The sequence below is a fragment of the Opisthorchis viverrini genome, assembly GCF_000715545.1.
Source record: "Opisthorchis viverrini unplaced genomic scaffold opera_v5_51, whole genome shotgun sequence".
In the NCBI taxonomy this organism is placed as follows: Eukaryota; Metazoa; Platyhelminthes; class Trematoda; order Opisthorchiida; family Opisthorchiidae; genus Opisthorchis; species Opisthorchis viverrini.
In genome coordinates, this window is record NW_008751707.1 from 2,032,902 (window position 1) to 2,052,027 (window position 19,126).

Here is a 19,126-nt window from a genome sequence, read left to right on the forward strand (position 1 = left end):
GGTTTCTATAGCACATTAGCACGCCAAGCAACATAGGGAACTGGGAGTAAAACACAAGCCTCGAATACCATCAAGACCAGAGTATGACCCAATAGAACAGCACTGTAAGCAACTAAATGGCTAACAATTCCATACTGTTGCAAAGATCACAGATAATCGGGCGCATTTTAACTTTTCCAGTCGACTTTCAACAGATCGAGTTGGATCGGGTAAGAATCGCACTCAAGCAAGCATATACCGCCCATGTAAGTTAGATATCAAACCAGCAGCCTCGCTATGGTATCTCAGCGTTTTTGTGAACAGGACACATCCATTCGTAATTACGTTGAGAAGTGAGAACATAATCAAGTGAGAACCTTGATGGTTGGTGACCAGAAGACGAGATCTGAACGACGGGAAAAAAGAATACAACAAAACCCAAACGTGATCAGGCGATCATGGCAGACTGCCTTCGTAATGAACATTCAACAGAATTCCAGAAACTCATCAGCCGATTGTGTGCGCAACCACACTTAATATCGTTCTTCGTTTCCGGGAGACCTCATAAGTTTTTAGCATAGCAAATAGTTTGTTTATTCGTTTTAAGACGATTGAAGCACAGCCATTGAAATAAAACTGGATAAAATTAACGGAATGTTCCCAACAATGGGGGGGGGGGGATAAAAAACCGAGGCAAATATAATGATCAATAAGCAAGACGCGTAGAAAATGCGAACAGTTATTTGTGGAATGCAACACCTATTGACGTACGCCCAGAGGAACCCTACCATCCTTTTGGCTCTGGGTGAAGCTGAATAGTTCTTAGTAGAATATCTTTTGCACGCACCAACATCTTCCGCCGGTAACCTGGGCCAAGACTATGAACACAATCTTGAAGGGTGGATATAAATTCGGAAGGCAGTCCATGCAGAAAACCACTGCATGAACGCGTTCCTTCATGACTCAGAAGAAGAGTGGCACAAACTGCCCATATGTTGTGGTCGGAATGGGCGTTAGAACATAGCTCATCCGCGTGTACGCGCGCCATACAGGGAGGCGTAGTGCCACCCGCATCACCCGACTTTGTCACATTGCCTTCACAGTCATGCGACGCAAGTCCTCTGGCAAGAAAGACTGTTGCGTTTGGGTTGACTACGTGCTCCTCGGTACTGGCATTCTTGTAGAGAGAAACCTGAAACAAAGAGAAGCACTGCAATGTTGCAAAGTTACACCTATGACGACAGATAAATTCACGAATTGGTATATAGGTGGTGGAGTGGCTGGAAAACCACATTCTAATGGAGGTAATTTGGAAATGTTCATCGGGTGACAGTTGACCGGGCAATAATAATCATCATCATCAGCTGTAATAACCGCGTACTCGTCGTACTGCAGTTGTAGCTGCCGCAGTTTCGTTCACCGATGGTTTGGGGGAGGGGTAGGTAGCTGCGAAGTATGAAAGCCATTACGAGCAAACTTAGCTGCGTTGGTCATTGCCGTTTTCCTGGATAGGGATCTCGAGACGGGCCACATCAATAGCTAGAGACATTGTCAGATATGGCCCAGTCGCGCCCTCAATGGCGCTCGTGCATCCAAGCTATTGCCTTCAATGCATAGCTCCTTTTCCAACCCCGTCATCACTTGACAGCCCACTGACAGTGCTGGTCAATAATCAGTCGGAATCGGATAGAGAACTGATAGTACGACAGCGTTTAGTGGCCTAACACCAAGTTCTAGAAAGTTGATAAAGAAGTACAATTCTTAAAAAATGTGGTTAGCTGATAAAGAAATCTGCATCTACCTGAACGCCTTGCAAGTATTTAGATAACCAGTGAGATCACGATAGACGTGAGGGTTCAGGATGACATTGAAGCTTTCCGACAACGTTGACAGATATTCCGTTATGTGAAAAAAGTAGGTATCTCCAAACGGAGAAAAAAGAGTGACATGACCTCAGCAAACCTAGGTATCCCTGAAACGAACATGGAGCGAATGAATACTACCAAATGCATGTATCGAAAAGATGGTGACTCGAGTAATCGGTTTGCCTCACTGGTCACTTGCGGTTTTATTACGCGTTTTCCTTAACTGCCTGCATGAGCCCAATTAGATCTACTTTGTGACCCGTGTAAATGTACACGGACGAAATGCGTGCACCTACAAGTCTTCCCGGTTTCAGAAGGGCCTGCTAAACAATCGGTGGTTTTTAATTGGGTAATATTTCGATTTCGACACTAAAGCCTCATTAGGCCAAGTGAGCAGGTCACCCAGTTCACTAATTTTTAAAGCAGACGGATAACCAGTCAGCAAGACCTATTCAGATTAGCCCACTAGGTTAGTGGTAAATGTCAGTTAACGGGTTTAGCCGGTTAGTGTGGTTGATGGGTTGGAAGTTCAAACTGTTTCTGATCAGGTTTGGTTCCTTGTTCTTCCGGTTTAATGTGCTTCAATTGATGATTCACCTTGAGTGCCGCTGGTAAATTCCGCTGGTCTGCGTGGGCCTTTAATTGCTACGACAGTTAGGGGGTGAGGGATGGACGGGACTGTGTCAGCTCGACTGATCTAAATCCGTTCCCCACGCGATTGACAGTTCCGAGCCTTCTATTCTTTTTACAGTGGGATGCTTGGCGAGTTCCACCATCTCTGGCACCAGTCTCTGTGGTGTGAAACGTCGATATTTGAGCATTAGATGAAAAAACTCTGACATTCCGACTCCGGCAAAGAAGAGAGGATTGTGAATGCATGCCAAAATTTCTTAACTAGCCAATATGGCCATTTCATATAATTATACAGCGACATCTGCTAAATATCACCTTACCAAAAAGCAACACCATTTTGCGAACGACCTTCCCCAGTCGCCTCTCATCGGGTAAATAAACGGAAAGCTAGGTTAAAATACCATACAACGCTGCGACATTGTTGTTATAAAAAACGGCGCCGCTATCTACGAGTGATGGGGGGTGAAATGGTGGTCCATGAAAATGGCAAAGATCTCACGCGTTTCCGTGCTGTCAAAGAGTGGAGTCATCTGTGCGATTAGCGATCACTTCAGCTGTTTCTAGCATCCATTGGCGAATGCCTTTCGACCGAGTTTTTCTAATTCAACAGAATACACTGAGTGACCCGGCCAAACTGATGCGGTAGTTCGTATCGGTCAGGCGAATAGCAATGACACTTGTCACGTGTTTGGCTGCTTCAGTTTTTTCGGAGAATCGATAAGTGCTCTCCGATTCTCTGAAACAGGGGCAATGCCGTTTGACCCACATAATTCGAGGGGAATTTGAAGATGAATACATAATCATACAGGAATCACGGATCGGCACTTCATTCCTTAGGTTAGTATTAGGCAATCGGCTACTACTGAAGTGTATCCCCAGCTGTTTTCTGTTCGACGTTCGCCTGTAGTTCTACTGAAGAGCAAATTCCTTTCCAGGGCGTTCTGATAAGTGGTTCAAAAAAAACATGGTTACAACAACCGCTCACAAAAGCTTTTCTCTTCTTACAACTATCACAACTCTGAGAAAAAGTAACGCGAGATCAGCCTCAAAACACATAGTCCAACATATTCTATTCCCGCATTCAGCTAATCGTGATGTGGCTATGTTAAAGGTGGCCAAGTCGTAGAGCGGCAACGCTGTCGAAAGTTAGTAGTTAAGAGCTCCGGTGGAACAAGAGCCGTATGGTAAAATGTGCGAAATATATATGTCTGAGTTGTTGTTGGATGACCCATTATATCTTAAGGCCCCCGGTTAGGATTACGAGGGTCATCCGGTGTCATCCCGGAATATGGTGAGTGGACGTTTCGTATTGACACAGGAGAAAGCCCTTTCGTGAACAAGAAAGATTTGGCCAGCTGATAGATGTGCATTGATGAATAAAAACGGAATATGCACTAGTACAAAAATAATAAACAAAGACTGAGTGGGTAAAGAGCGCATACTGGTCACTTTGCGAAATAGCAACAACCTTGGTCGTCGGCTTGTTCGCTGAGCTGGGCAATTTGGTTGCAACCGAATTGCTCAGCTCAGCCAACGACCATTTACACTACCTGAGCTACCGACATTCTCCTCTATAGAAAAGCAACAACCTTAGAAGTGCACTGTGCACGAGTGAAACAGCGCTTGGGTAAAATAAAAATATAATGAAAAACTAATTGTTCAGCCATAACACCCTACATGTACCTAGCTGCTATGCCATTCCGAAAGAAACACGAGAGCTGGGATAGAGCTAGGAGCAGTCGAGATGCAGATATTGGGTTCGAACCACGGACCTTCTGGTCCGTAACCTGGCGCCTTAACCACTGAGCTATCCCGAGCTCTTCCGCTACCCGACCTGATGACGGGCCTGAGGCCAGTATTCTGATCCGTTAACCACCTGCTAGCTCCAACCAGACAGTTACTGCTTATTCTTGCAGAAGCATCAGTCAAGTTGATGATAGGTTTGAGGGGGTAAGTAGTGTTGGATAGCCAGGGCCAAAAGAGTTTTTTTCTCAAGGGTGCGTGGAAACTCCGGTCGAGGAACCTAGTCCGTAAGAGAATGAGCCTGAATGGCACGAAGTTGGCTGTGCGGGGAGTCGGTGACCAGAGGTAGTTCCAAAACCATGTGATCCACATTTGGGTAGTCTCGGGCCACGACGTTTCAATCGGTAGATAAGTTAAACCTCGTACGCCAATCATGCCGTCTGCCAAGAATTCGATGGTGAACTCATTATTCCAGGAGTAACAGTGACCAATCTAGCTGTCCCCACATATTCTGCCAACCTTGTACCAATGGAATCAGTGGTTTCATCCAGACTCTGTTACGATAGTCATTGGAATCTGCGACTTTTGATAGAGCTGACTGACTGCACAGAGCCCATGAAGCTTTAGAAGTACCACCATTACCTGTTCACGGTTGATCAGTTAGCATGAGCGGCTTATTCGTAACTAACCACACAATGGGCTCACCCCCAATGTCCACAGCGGGAGACTCACCCGCAGACACAGCTGTGCGCGATCCCGAATATTGCATGCACCCGGGTGACTAGGAATCAATAGCAGTCGAGACGATTCTCATAATTCTCATACGCCTATTCAGTCTATGCAGATCTCAGTAAACCCATTGTCCTAAATTGCACGACTGAAGTCTATCATCGTACACGCTGATACTACAGGTAGATACTTCCAACGTGGCATCTGCCCTAACTGAGCTGCACAAACGAGCAGAATCTGAGAAAGAGATGTAGGGTCAGACCAGTGAACTATAGTAGGAATTCTCCAGAGCATTATTTTGATCCACAGTCAACATCGGAAAGGTATCTGACATATGTCTGATCCATTATATTTCGAATATTCCTCTGTAGTAACACTGGTGCTTGTCACAATGGTCAAACTCAGTAGACCTGACACGTCAAAAACCGTAAGTGAAATGTGCAGAGTGGTGAATCATTCGGGATGAATTTGGCGAATAACGCCTAGACGGTAGAAGTTGAACGGAATTCTTGGGATGAGGCACACATGATCACAACCGTAGATCCATACACAGCACTCACGTTCCCGGTGTTGGTTTGCCTATAGGCTGGCTGACCGTGTTTGGAGCCACAAACAACTCGAGACAGAACAAGCTCTTATACAGACATATGGCAATAGCATTTCTACAAAACCGATGATGGTGACCCGTTTGTTTCAGTTTGCTTCTTGTCTGTAGACATACGGCCGACGGTTGGATGAAAACACCTAGATGAACAAGAACCAAGCGGCAAAGCATGAACCAATCACAATGGGTACCTTCGCACCCATAGTCACGTGAGAACAGTAAGACTGGCAAACAGGAATCGTTTTCATGTGTGTTTGGGTCGAAATAAATGACCGTGTGAAACAACCGTCAATGGATTCATCCAGGAAGAAAGCTTTAGGTCCATGGGTTTGGGTAATACTGTAGAATAAACATTTGTAATTCGCCGCTCAAGCTGACATTTGTTGGGCCAGCTGAATAAATTCCAACACAATTCATTCGAAGTTACCTATGCTATTAGATTCCAGTAAAGGGAAATTTAAAGTCAACGTTGACGAAAGACTGGTATGGTCGATGGAAGTACCAACAGCTAGACATTCTTCTAATGAAAGTCATTTGGGTAGTGTCCACGTCGTAGAAGGGTCGCGTACCGTTAAAAAGTGACTAATCACCCTAAGCTTTGCACTAAAGACTCGATATCAAAACCGAGATTCCTACATTGGCTTTACACCTAGACCCAATTCAATCAACAAAGTATGCAACACGCTGGTAGAACGGGCCATAAAAGTAGCGTATATCTAACTGTGTCGGCGTTGAAAATCGCACCGGATTTTTATCAGACGATAACCTTGTAGTGGGTGTCTAGGCATATTCACTATGTTCCACAGAATAATAGTATGCACATTAGGCATACGATAGAAACGGCTCGTACAGATCGAGGTCGAAGATATACAAAGTGCGGAAGGACGGTGGGCATGTTTTAATCGTTTTGAGTCCCAGCTGTTGTAGGTACGAAACTGTCCCATCATACTGAAAGTCATCCCGCTTCACAGTTACGTACTACGAGTGACTATAAAAATAAGATGAAATGTATGCGATCGCAATTCACCTTAGGAAAAGACATGACAAAAACTAGACGCTATGCGACCGTGTAGAACGAGCCCATCTCGGGAAAAAGCACAATGAGTAAGACCGGATGATGAACGTGGGACTTACCGCATGAGTATCCACGATGATCGCGTGACGGAGGTTTGCAACGGTTACATTATATGATTGTGGATCTACCGTGAACAGTGAAGGAAGATCGAAATTCCCCAGATAGATGGCGTAACCACTTGTGGAGTCATCGGGTGCATCCAATACGTACTTTGAACCGGTATAGCCGCTTCGTTCCAAGCGAGCCGGTATATCCATTATATTGAGTAGCAGACGAAGTCTAAGCCACAGAGGTGACTGGAAAAAGGACAATTTTTATATGCTCAATCATCAGGGCCAACAAAACATAATTACTGTGATAATATGTGACGACTGAAGCTGCTTAAATCAATTTGTCGACAACACTTATTGGTACAGTCAACTAACCAAAGAAAGACTAGCGAGTTAACGGATGAAGCGCTGTTTGAACCTATTCGACATCAGTATCTGTATACATTAGTCCATCTATAAGGACCGATTCCCGTGACATTTTATACTCTCCCTGTCCAAGGAAGGAAACTCTTGAGAATTATACAGAAAATATTTCTTGCTTTCCGAAATGACTTACTGCCCTCAGCCCAAGAGCGAACGTTACATCGTCACCGGACTGTATTTACAAGCCATTTGTTAGACAAGAAAGACGGCTCTTTCCAGCACTACGGTTACACTCTCTGGTGACAACGCTCCTCTGGGCACGATTCAGCTTGACGTCAGTTGGATATACGAGCATTTTTCAACCTACTATAGTTGTACTATTGATTGAACAAACTGAATCTCGAAAAAATCATCAGTTTCAATTAAAACCACATTCCACATTGCAAATGAGTCAAATCAAGTGAAAAGAAACAAGGAGTTCAACCCGCAGATAATGGTAAGTGATGATCAACTGAGTTAAGTTCCCAGGAAACTGGCAAATGAGATATTCTAGGTTCAGTGCTGAAAGCGGCTCTGCTCAACGCCTTATATGTCCCCTGCTGCCTTGCAGATTGCAGTTCAAACGCTGAAATCACAATCACGAACAAAAGACGAGGAACTGCAGGATTATATTCAGCGCACAAGTCCCTATTGATCATCCAGCGCGAGACAGCTGCACAGTCGCGTATAAGGAGACGACTGATCCTTTCGCAGTTGACCGCAAGCAAACCAAATGATAAGCAAGTGAGTTATTCGTAACACCACCTAGGCGCGGACATTCACACAGTACCTTGGTCCCCGTACTTTCTTTGCATCACATGACAGGTGAGCACTAAAATGGAGCGACGGAAGAACTACTTGATTAAGTTGGAAGCGAGAGATACCCACAGAGAAGTGTTGTGTATAAATTAAGATGACGAGAATGGCAGTCAGGCGTAGTGGCGCAGTCATCCTGTAAGCAGGACTGTTCCTTAGCTCAATTATCGTACTTTCTAAGGTCTGTTCATCGAAGATCTCTGATCGATGGAACACAAAGGTTGTTACAAACGTGGCTGTCGTTAGAAATAGTTACAGACGGACTGGAAAAAAGGTATACAGTGAACAATGTCAAAATAAGTTGGAGTAGCCGATATTCGACGCGCTAGGCTCGAAGGTGAATTCTAAGCTCTGCCAATAGCCTATTTGTAACCTACGCCCTGAAATGCCTTACGAATGCACACCAACTTCAACACACTCAAAAGAAACTGCTTAGCAGGCCGTATTGTGAAACGATCCTCAGAGGAGCGACACTGATCTCTTTATCGTACCTTTTCAGTCTGGACTGTCAGTAAGCACCCACGGTAGTAGCAGAAGGTGATAATACTCAGTGATTAGAGCGCGAATTGACTGACAGCGAGGTTCGTGGTTCGAACCCAACCTCTGCCTCTCGACTTCTCCTGTCTAGACTTGGGCAACCTGGCAATATCTCAGCCCTCGTGCTTCCTTTGGGTGGCATGGTAGCTAGGTGACAAAAATGTGTTGCAGTTGAACGATTTTTATTTACCATGGTAATGGTACTAGCGGCTGAAACTAAGCAGCGACTCGTTCTAAACCAAAACTAGGATAAGACCACATTGTTTTTAAAAACCATAGGATAGAAAAACCATAAGATAGAGAACATACATCACAAAAACGGAGCAGCGGGACACCATGATAATTCTGCACTGTCCACCGGCCACAAGCACCAATATAGGTGGGGAACGGCCATCCCTCAGTACGAGGAAAAGCTTGCCAAATAACAGCTTGTGGATCCACAGCAAGATTGAAGAGAAACATCAGTTCGTCGAATCGAAGCCATCGGGTTTCAGCACCAAAGCTCGTACGCTCTCGAAATCTGTGATGATACAATCGAAATATGACCTGGTAGCCGTATATGGAGAAATGACACATGCATGAAAAATGAATCAAGTGCATTACCTCGATTGTAGAAGACGGAACAAGCGATCATTAGCACATCTAGTGGCGGGAGAAAAGGCGGTCGGCATAACACGACTAGCCCAGTTATCTTCTACCAAAGTTGGATCACGGTCCTGTGGAGGGAGAAAAACCGGAGCAGCAACAATACCTCGGTGTAGTGGGAGATCTACAGGGTCGCCATTCGTGCCCTCCACCGGGTCGTTTGTAGGACGCCAACGCCAGATTGCTAGGTGTGGGATACATCTTAACTTGGCTCGGGCAACCTCACTAGCTCCTGGTAAGCCATGCTGAGGGCCACGGCGGCATACTGCATCATCAACCACCTCCGGAGGGGCAGGATTACCAACACGGCGTAAGTGAACCTTTCGCGCCGTTTCATAGAGACCTAGAAATGACAATCGGTCAATAGCTCGGATCAGCTTAATTCTGTATATAGGGGAATCCACTTCATTGTACATTGCATCAGTAAAAAAATTGCCAACAAGAATAGATATGATATAAAGAGTAGTTATCCACAAAACAGCCAAAAAGTTTCTAAAACAGCATTTTCATTTCATTTCCTAAGAGGATTTCTATGTGTACAATTGTCTTGAGAGGGGTGCAGTTAAAAGAAACTCCGTAAAAATTCTTCTGACAACTTGTACAAATGTGGTATCTATAATAGAGAAAAAGGGCAGAAGTCTTACTTTCTGTCTTCCGAAGTGTTTTTGTGGGACAATAAGGTTTCCCGTTTATGGAGCAAGTGAAATAGGGTACACCAAGTGAAGCTCAAGCGTAAGCGGGCTACCCCAAAATGGACGAACAGTACATTAGTTAAATCATATCCCGCTCACAGATTATTACTTTTGATGGGTCGGAGAGTGGAGTAACAAATAAATCGCGACTGATTCTAACACCTATTCCAACAAACACTAGTTTCTATTAGATGCTCTGTTTCCATAGGTGATTGGTTCCTTCTTGAGGGATATTCCCAAAATCCATGAGGCTTGTAGGAGTAAAAAATGCCATGCTGTAGAAACATACTTATCGGATATCGTTAGGCGGTGAGTCCCCGTGTACTGCACGTCACACCGACCTTGTTAGTCCGAATATCAAACGAGAAGACTTGTGGCCGCGGAATACAGTAACCCCACGCGGATGGTGAGAGGGCACAGTTATCCCCCAAGTTATCACTGGTACTTGCAGATAACTAAAATAACTCTGTTGCTGTATGCATACTAAGCATTTTATCGCGTTTCCTTAAGTTCAATGAGCACGCTGTACGATTTCCCTGTCACCTCTGACCATGATCTGCTAATGACATCAATTTGAATGAAACACATGACGCGTCAGAGAGCGAATCCCACTATTTCCAATGAAGGCCGGTATCTGGACAGCGCAACTGATTTACAGTGATCCACCTTCACACATTGAAGCTGGGAGTGACGATGAGGTAGCATACGTCGCATTCTCACAAACAGTCAAACAGGTGAGGAAATGTCGCACATCGTGTTCGAACTTTAACATTGAAGCTCTGCATAAACAGTCCCAACTGTACCAGATTGAGTCGAATAAGCTTGGAAAGATAAAGAGATTGATGCTGTGATGAGGTGTTGGTACGGTAAAGGGAAATAGGAAAAGGGTCAGGCAAATAGCGTGAACTTGCCACCTATTGATGACAAACTGACAGCTGACAAGGGACGCTCGGCTTGTTGTTAGACAACTGGCGAAGCTGCGACCCAACACATTCACAACCTCTGTGTGACCATACACAGTTTGTGTTAAATTTAGGCCCGTTATGACTATTCATCTATGTGTCAAGGGAAATCAGGCTGTCATTACTATTTTCACCTTTTAAGAGACCAGCCACCGACGGTGTGGTGTCAAGGAAACTTAATTAGTTAGCCTTGATATGGTACAGGACGCAGGAATTATCACAATCAAGTATGGATTGAATGGTAGATAGGGGTCCGAGTGTAACACTTTCCATTTAAATGATCCCGGCTGGCAAATTTAGTTCGTCGTGGTACAGTAGAGGTGGCACTCACACTTGAGAACTGTATTTATCTCTTTGAACGAAACCTGGGTGAGAACGATGGCGAATCCGTTGAAAACGGAAAAATGAGGGTGTTAGAAAAGAGTAGAGATCTAATAAGGTCTCAACAGAACATCAGTCCAAGCAATGGAATGATTATGAATGACGCCCCGTCAATGAAGTGGGTGGTTTTTTTTGCTTTTCCGGATGATCATCCAGTTCTAATGAAACTGACTTACGAAGTTTGTCGCCACGGTATACTTACTACAAGTGAGATGTTTGCAAGATTGCCAACTAGCAGTTTGATCTCGATAGAGCTCAGTGGTTAAGGCGCGAACTAACCAGAAAGTCCGTGGCTCAAACCCAACCTCAGCAACTCGCCTGCTCTCCGACCTCCTGCTTCCTTCGAGTGGCATGGCTGCTAGGCACCAAGGTGATACAACTGAATGATTATTATAAGCTCTCGAAATGTATTGCTTGGTATGCACAGTGGGGAAGATCGATATAATCGTATTATAGGTAGGTAAAAATGGCACTATCTAGCTTTTCACAGTGTCGCTGAACAAACACGGACACGAAACCGCAGGATTAACGCTCAGCTAGGAAGAAAAACTGTTCACTGCATCCGGTGAGTACCCCCGAAAACGACCCCCAAAAGTGGTCTTTACAGGAGCGAATTTTCTAAAAAGCCCCACAAATTGACGTTGGTTAGTATCGCACTATTCCACAGACTACCGTACTGAAGATACTCTATTCCGTACGCAGCAATGAACAACTGAGAAGAAGATCATCTGACGCTAATACTTGGCTTCACTGAAGATATGGAGATAACAAAGGCACAGATACGGCAGCTGAACAAACGAAGTCGACGTATGAACTAAGAGCGAAAATGTCGACATGCAAATCTGTCGTTACGTGCGTTCGATAAGCTTAAGCTGCAGCAGACCATGTTTCAAATCAAATGAAACGGTAAATCAAATGCAACTGCGACTCACGGAGCGGAGCGAAATCAACCTTGTAGTGATTGGTGGTAGTTACAGGACGTGTCTAGGTTTACCTAATACGGTGACAGCCATATAAACAAATCGAGATGCCGTGAAGCATCCTTTATTTTTATTTAAACCAACTGAATGTACCAAAAGCCGCCTTTTCCAGAGCAAACATATTTACAAGAGCCATATTGCGGACTTTAGAAAGTCGAATAGAAGCGACAGGTTAGTACTCACCCATAGTACCATCCAGGCCAAAGGAAGCTGAATGAAAGAGATGGGCCAGACGACTGTGATATATCCCACTGAAGGACACATCACCACGGAAGAATGCAGGGCAGATCGACTGACCGGCACAACCGGGACACTTCTTAGCCTCCAAAATATCGACATCCACGGCGGCGTTAGTCAATACGTAGTAGTTCAAGAGGATGCACGTGGTAATGAGGACAACGATGCCAAGAATACTGAAGATCACGAAGATTACACAACGTGAGTAGCGTGATTCGTCACGTTTTACTGCGCGTCGCTTGTAGGCAACTTCATTGTGCTTTTTCTCATCCTTTGTAACAGAAAAACTATCACGTTTCAAGTGGTGATACATGTAAATATTTAACACAAAGGCTAGACGGCAGCCAATATGCCATAAGTACTCTGTCGAAAGAATAGCCCATATAACTCTACAGTGTGAAAAATGGAGATTTTTTAAACCGCGGACTACAAACTGGAGTGGTGTACGCGGTGACCTGGCAATTACACACATTCTGCATAAAAACGGGTTGCATGCAAAGTTCAAGAGGGAAAACACAGCAACACGAAATGTTCGGTAACCAATCTGACCGGATTTGTACACAAAGTGCGGTCACGGGTCGACAGCATAGAATTCGCACTTGTTGATCTGATCGAACAGAATGAATTCAGAAGTTTGGATACTCCGAAAACCGTACATAGGAATAGGTCGTGGTGTCCTGTACACTGTGACCGATCGACGCACGGTCATCGTTTAGAAACGTCTTGTTTCGGTGTGCAGGCTTGTGTGGATGACCAACCGAGATGATGAGAAATGAAGCACGAATAGCTGGCATCCCAATCGGATGTGCCAGTAGTGATCAAATCACCTGTACGCAGTGAGAAGCTACAGACAGTTTGTACGGAGTCTACTTTGGTGTTGATGTAAACTTGGGGAATAAGATAGTCGGGCAGAAGTAAAATATGGGTGACAGATACATCAAGAAGGCTGAGATAGTCTTACCCGCCTGGCACCAAAGTTGGGGTAACATTCTGCTGAGCGAGCTTTGAGAACACACTTGAGTGAAACCTACACCACTAGCGGAAACAGTTAATATGTCGCTCACCTATGGGATCCACGCTTACACACATGCTATCATACAGTTTACTCGAATACCTCACTGAAAGTCTCTTGTCAGGGGCCCTGTGCTTACACAGTGTGAGTCTTAAGACCCTACAGTGACTCCATCATATGCCTCGGTCGATCGGCACCACCTAAGTCACTGCGTGCTTTCTCGTTATGCAGCTCAACAAAAGAAATATCACAGCTAGATATCAAACTGATGCGGTGTGAAGTAAAATGCAGGAAATTGTGTTATCAAACACAAAAACCGTTACTTCATCCTGTGCGCAAATGTTCGAACTGTTGCCAAACTCAGCCGACGAGGATGGAATGCCAAAGATACATGTTCGGCATAGGCAATAAGTTGGTGACTACGCATGCTTCAGGGACCCAATGCCCACAATAGAAAACTCTGGCAACACAGGGCTTGGAGGGGTAACGTCCAAGATAGTTGACACGAATATAGTGTTCGCGCTATACCAACTCAACTCAGCAGTGGAGCTACCTAAGTTTTCTCGCGAAGGATCAATGAATGCGGCTCGACAGCACAAACTGATGAAATTTGCTACGTCACCCCTGGTGACCGAGTTCCACTAGAAAGGACCAAGGGAAATCGCACTCTACCCGGCGCTGGAAGGATGAGTATAAATTGCCGTGACTGTTCGGAACCACGAGCTGTCTGAAGAAATTTTTTCAATGAAGTAGTGATTTAAATCGAATGATCAAATCCCCGGAAAAACGTGCAACACAGTCCCTTGTACACACCAACAGTGAAAAGTGTAGAAGTACACATCTTCGAACAACTCACCTGAGAAAGAAAAGGCACGCGGTGGCCGACTTGCGTGAATTCATCCATCTGTAAGAAAAAGCAGAAGTTTTCATCGCTCACAATGCCCCACAGTTCGACAAGCGCACATCCACACCAGTTTATTAGGAAGCAAAAATACTGTGAACATAAGGAAACGGGTGGGCTTTGTATTAATTTTTCAGATATTTCGAGAGATGTACACTTCCGATTAGACAATGACGATAAGATAACAGATATTCGTTCAGCCATATTTTGCAGTATGCTGAAGTCACTACGCTTCCAAGCACACCAATCCAGCATAGCGTCCGGATTAATCATAATTTGTTAATGAAAGAAATACGTGTTGAGACATTGATGCTTTGCTTATACATCAGCATTTGATGGAATTTTGATGCCTAAAAGTCAAAAAGGGAGGAAATAGTGCTGCCTATCCCAAACATTCGAGGCGACCGTAACTCTAGCGCTGGGCCACTGTGGATAGAGATTAGCAAAACTCACACCACTGATTTCGTGAATCCCCTCATTCCCCGCTTAACAAGTAACTTCAGTTTGTCATTTCAAACAGCACGAAAAACCATGCCCTTCTCACTGGACATCAAACTATCACGCATGCAAGGTGTCCAGTCCGCGCAACTAATGCACTGAACATGTTCCTAGGTGGAACACAGCTGCCACGCCGCATTGCTGAGAGCTCTCCGAAACCATCCTGTCGCATAGGGTTCTGACATTCAGATGAGAAATTATCCGAACAAATTGTAAACACTACACAGCCCCTTCCTAAAGGCCCGAACTCCAGTCCAGTACTTGCAAGCCTCGAGACTCAATTGTATGCTTGTTGGTACCGCGAGTGGAGAAAAATTCGAAAGGGTCAAAAGTAGTGCACTGGTCGTCAAAATAACATTTAAGAATACTCATAAACCGTCCGACAAACTCAAGGAATTTCAACAGGCACGTACGTAAGATATGTGCTCACACCTCGCATTGACACACTACCTATAAATTTGATGGTAGCTGTTCAACCATCCGCTTTGTCCTGCTTGGGACTCAGAAAGGGAGCGTAGCCCCGAATCTCCATTATTTTATTCCGCATACCCAAGTGGATGTGATAGAAGTTACGACCTACTTTGCAAATTAGGACGGCAATAACGTCAAACTCTATCTTTCGTTCATGATATTCTGTTACTTCAGACCGCATTCAGAACGATGCGGGGTAGATTAATCAGCTATGTCCTTCCATGCCTTTCACTACGAAGACAATGTAATTCGGACATTCTAAGCCAGAGTTCATCACAGTCATGTCATAGGGACCGTGTTTGCTGGTAATCACGTAACATGCTGGTACAGCAATGGGGTTACCATAAGCGAGTGATTATAGAAATAATGTAAGCTCAACTGTCCGGGTCGGATATCTCGCAATCCACTCGCACATTTACTCAGATGATCCCATGCACGATGTGATGGGCTTATGCTCAAGACGTGTCAACCGCTAAGCGGATGCGTGAATAATAACACACGTTGGACGTTTTGAATCACGGGAGTTGGTTGAGGACTGGATAGCGTCATCGCACAAGACAAAGTAGTGAATCCAGCTGAGTGAATAACTTGAGCGCCGTGAATTTAACTCATCTTCCCCTCTCTAATACACTTGCTAAGGTTTATCAAGTTGCAACATCTCCCTCAGTTTAGCCGGATAAACCGTCTGCTGCTCTGGGGTTCGCGAATCACCAACAAGCACTCGCTTCATTGCGAACACACAACTCTCCAGTGTTATACGACTAAGAAACCAGCGCGCACATGCCTAAAGACTTCAAAATATCCGGACAGTAGTATCCAAATTTCAAGGACAGTAAGTTTGCTATGATAAATGTCCTGTCCATACTTCCACCTACCTAGGGTGAAGTCAACTTAACACCAAAGATGACGCAAGTTGGTGAATATTTGCTAGCGTGATAAGGGCTGCATTAACCTCATCGGTCACACAGTATAACAATCGCCCATATGATTACCATGATAGGTAGAACAGATTAACTCTAGCTTTCTATTGTTACATGGGAACACAAGAGAATTAGTACAGCCGAACGCATCTAAAGAAGCATCGCTTAAGAGATAGATCGTTTGTTTGGCAGAACCTTGATTGGGAAGTAGGTAATCTGGACGCTTAGGCGAGCAGTTGATGAGTAGAGAGAAGCCCGCTGCACTAATTGTTAGACGGAATTCCGCACCGGTATCGCTCGCAGTTAGGCGCTACTACGGCCAAGGGGAATGGTCAGAAGAGCGGACCGCTTGCTGGTCCAGCATCAAGGTGAACTCTGATTGCCTAAGAGTCTGGACCCAACAGCCGATCATGATTAGCCGCATGCTGGTTGCCAAATTCGCATTCAGGCGTCTGAATTACCAGAATATTATCGCCGCGCATACTTTATACACTGGGCCCTGCATGTTTTGACCTGTTTTGGAGATCCAATACACGTGCACCGAGAACTAAGCTGAGAAATAGCGTTATCAAAATTGGCGGCATTCACACTAATATGAGTTACATTGGCTGCCCAAAACACTCCACGTCACACAGAGCATACAACTAATTTGTGGTGCTGCAGTAGGGCTCAAAACCCTTGATTCACTCTGCTCGATCCATATTGAAACTTCTTAGGGAAAAAATGGAGACTACATGAGATAATCATTCAAAGTTTGCACCATCATTGGACACCGAGCAACCGTTCATTTCATCGGCTATCTAATGTAACAAATGTAAATTGAAGACTTATAAACCGCCAGAAGGTTTCAAACTTAAATAGATAATCACAGCGAAAGCAGAAGTGAAAACAACTAGGAAACTATATACTGTATTTTAAAATATCTGAATATCAATAAACACGCATGTACTTGTCTCTCACTACAAACTGGGACATTTTTACACGGTAAAAATGAACATATGCAATAGTGAAGGACAAAATGGTTTTCTCTGGTGAATAAATGCGGGCATCTTCTTGGGTTTAGATTTACAAATTGAGAGATATTTGCACTCGTGTTGAAAAGATGCATTATGAAAAATGATTCACAAGGGTACAGTAGATACACCAGTAAAACCGGGCATTCCAACGGCGATTCATTCAGGACTGTGCCAAGTACTGCAAAAAGATTAAGATTTAATAAGTTACTGAGCGAGACAAAATAAGACAGAATAAAACCATGAAAACTGATACTGTTCCAGCCTTCAGGATGGGATGCGATTTGGCCAAGAGAGATTATGTTCAGAAAGCAACTAGTTCAGCATTAAATGAATTTCTACAAGCAGACAATCAGTGGACCGACTTCTGTTCCCAAATTTATCTATCTACTCCCGTGAAGGAAGTCAAACGACTGGTTGTTGTTCTGTTCACCGAGTTTAACAATTCACTGTTAATGTTTCGCCACCAACCGAAGAAACATCATCAGTGCATAGTTGGGTGCGGCGAACTACCAGTCTTTGGGTACACTGTCAACATCAAACGCAGTTTCTACTAAGGTGTGCATGGAAACCACTGGATACTGTTTAACGTATGTAAACGTAAAATAAGACCGGGGTTCGGATGGAAGATGGTAGTTCGGAAACATCAGCATTTCTAACGATGTATATGATAAAGAACAGCATCTAGATTGCAGGGCTGAAAATTTCAAGTAACAACTCGGTTGGCCATCCGCCCCTGTACCTACGACTTTCATTCAACTGGTTCATTTTGAGCCGTGGTCAGATTTAGCCCCCACCAGATTCTGAATAATATGCTCTTCTGCCTTGAACCACCATCGGGTTATTGAGCGAGATTAACCTCACCCGACGTTATTCAATAATGGCGGAGAATCCTAATGTTCTGCCTTGACTATCCGGTTCATACACATTTGGGAACAAGGACATATTACAGAGAATTGGGACCAATCACTGATCGCACATGGTCAATGGTTCAAAAAGGTTAGATGAATTGACTACCCCGACCTTAAGGGCCTAAGTCTCACATATATTGTACCACAGCAACTGTCTATCCCTATGTTACGACAACTGTCTTCGGCCAGCGAGACGAAGGTCTGAGGATGTCAACAGAAGTTTGGAGGGGTAGGGAATGCATTGAATATTTATTTACGTCAAGTCCTTGAGCAGCGCCAAGCATACCAACAATTACAGTCCTTCTCGACTTTAAAGGGGGTTTCGATTGTGTGAACAGGACGGATTTTCTAAATATTCTCAACCAGAAAGAGAAAGTGTCTGAGGCTCGTAAACATTCTTCGTACCCAGTATATCTATACCCCCAATCGGATCGGGATGTACAATGGAGTGTCCAGAAGCTTGGTCACAACAAATCCCAAAGTGTATGGCATGCAACGGATCAGAGCGGTCCCAATGATGTCATTTCCAGCCGGACTGTCTAGTTGAAGTCTAGCTGTTTTTTTGTGAACTGGGCGGGCGCAGTTTGCGAAGAATGCTGGACCACCACTGTCAATGGTACTTTAATTTGACATGACGCTCAGATGTGCATATTACGACGCTGACCAAAGATTTACGTAACCTAATTCTTCACCATTTCATTCAAGAATATAGGAATTTATACCTGAACACCCTTTACTATGGCTTTCTTTTCTCATGGTCGTATGATGATTCAGAGGAAACTAATAACCATCTGAAGACGCTTCCCCTGGTTGACATGCAACGATCGATTGCCAGCTTTGCGGTAGCATTAGGGGTCCAGCCCATGAACGGATACCAGATGAAGCTCTAGACGCATCAGTGAAAACGCCAAAATCCGAGTTGCATGGCAGCAAGGCACCGGGTGTTACAGTAGGATTATGTCTACCAGCAAGTCGTCTGATATGGTGGAAATACAAATCCAACAGAGTCCGACCAAATTCCATATGCATGGGTCGCGTGCAACCATATATATATATATATATATATATAT

At 44.4% G+C, this 19,126-nt stretch overlaps 2 protein-coding genes across 2 annotated transcripts in view; one reads left to right on the forward strand and one right to left on the reverse strand.

The window, feature by feature from the left end:
* Positions 1-566: 566 nt before the first annotated feature.
* The window catches only part of T265_03550 (hypothetical protein), a gene marked incomplete at both ends in the record, with an annotated part of 44,221 nt that continues 25,661 nt past the window's right edge, over positions 567-19,126 (reverse strand). Inside the window, 6 exons of the mRNA XM_009168062.1 lie at positions 567-1,171; positions 6,688-6,924; positions 8,743-8,953; positions 9,037-9,421; positions 12,277-12,601; positions 14,199-14,246. Coding sequence (XP_009166326.1) covers positions 764-1,171; positions 6,688-6,924; positions 8,743-8,953; positions 9,037-9,421; positions 12,277-12,601; positions 14,199-14,246 — 1,614 coding nt within the window. The remainder of the gene's footprint in view (positions 1,172-6,687; positions 6,925-8,742; positions 8,954-9,036; positions 9,422-12,276; positions 12,602-14,198; positions 14,247-19,126) is intronic.
* T265_03548 (hypothetical protein) lies at positions 10,391-10,621 on the forward strand (the record flags this gene model as incomplete). Its single annotated transcript, XM_009168060.1, has 1 exon — positions 10,391-10,621. The coding sequence occupies one exon, from the start codon at positions 10,391-10,393 to the stop codon at positions 10,619-10,621; it is 231 nt and encodes a 76-aa protein (XP_009166324.1).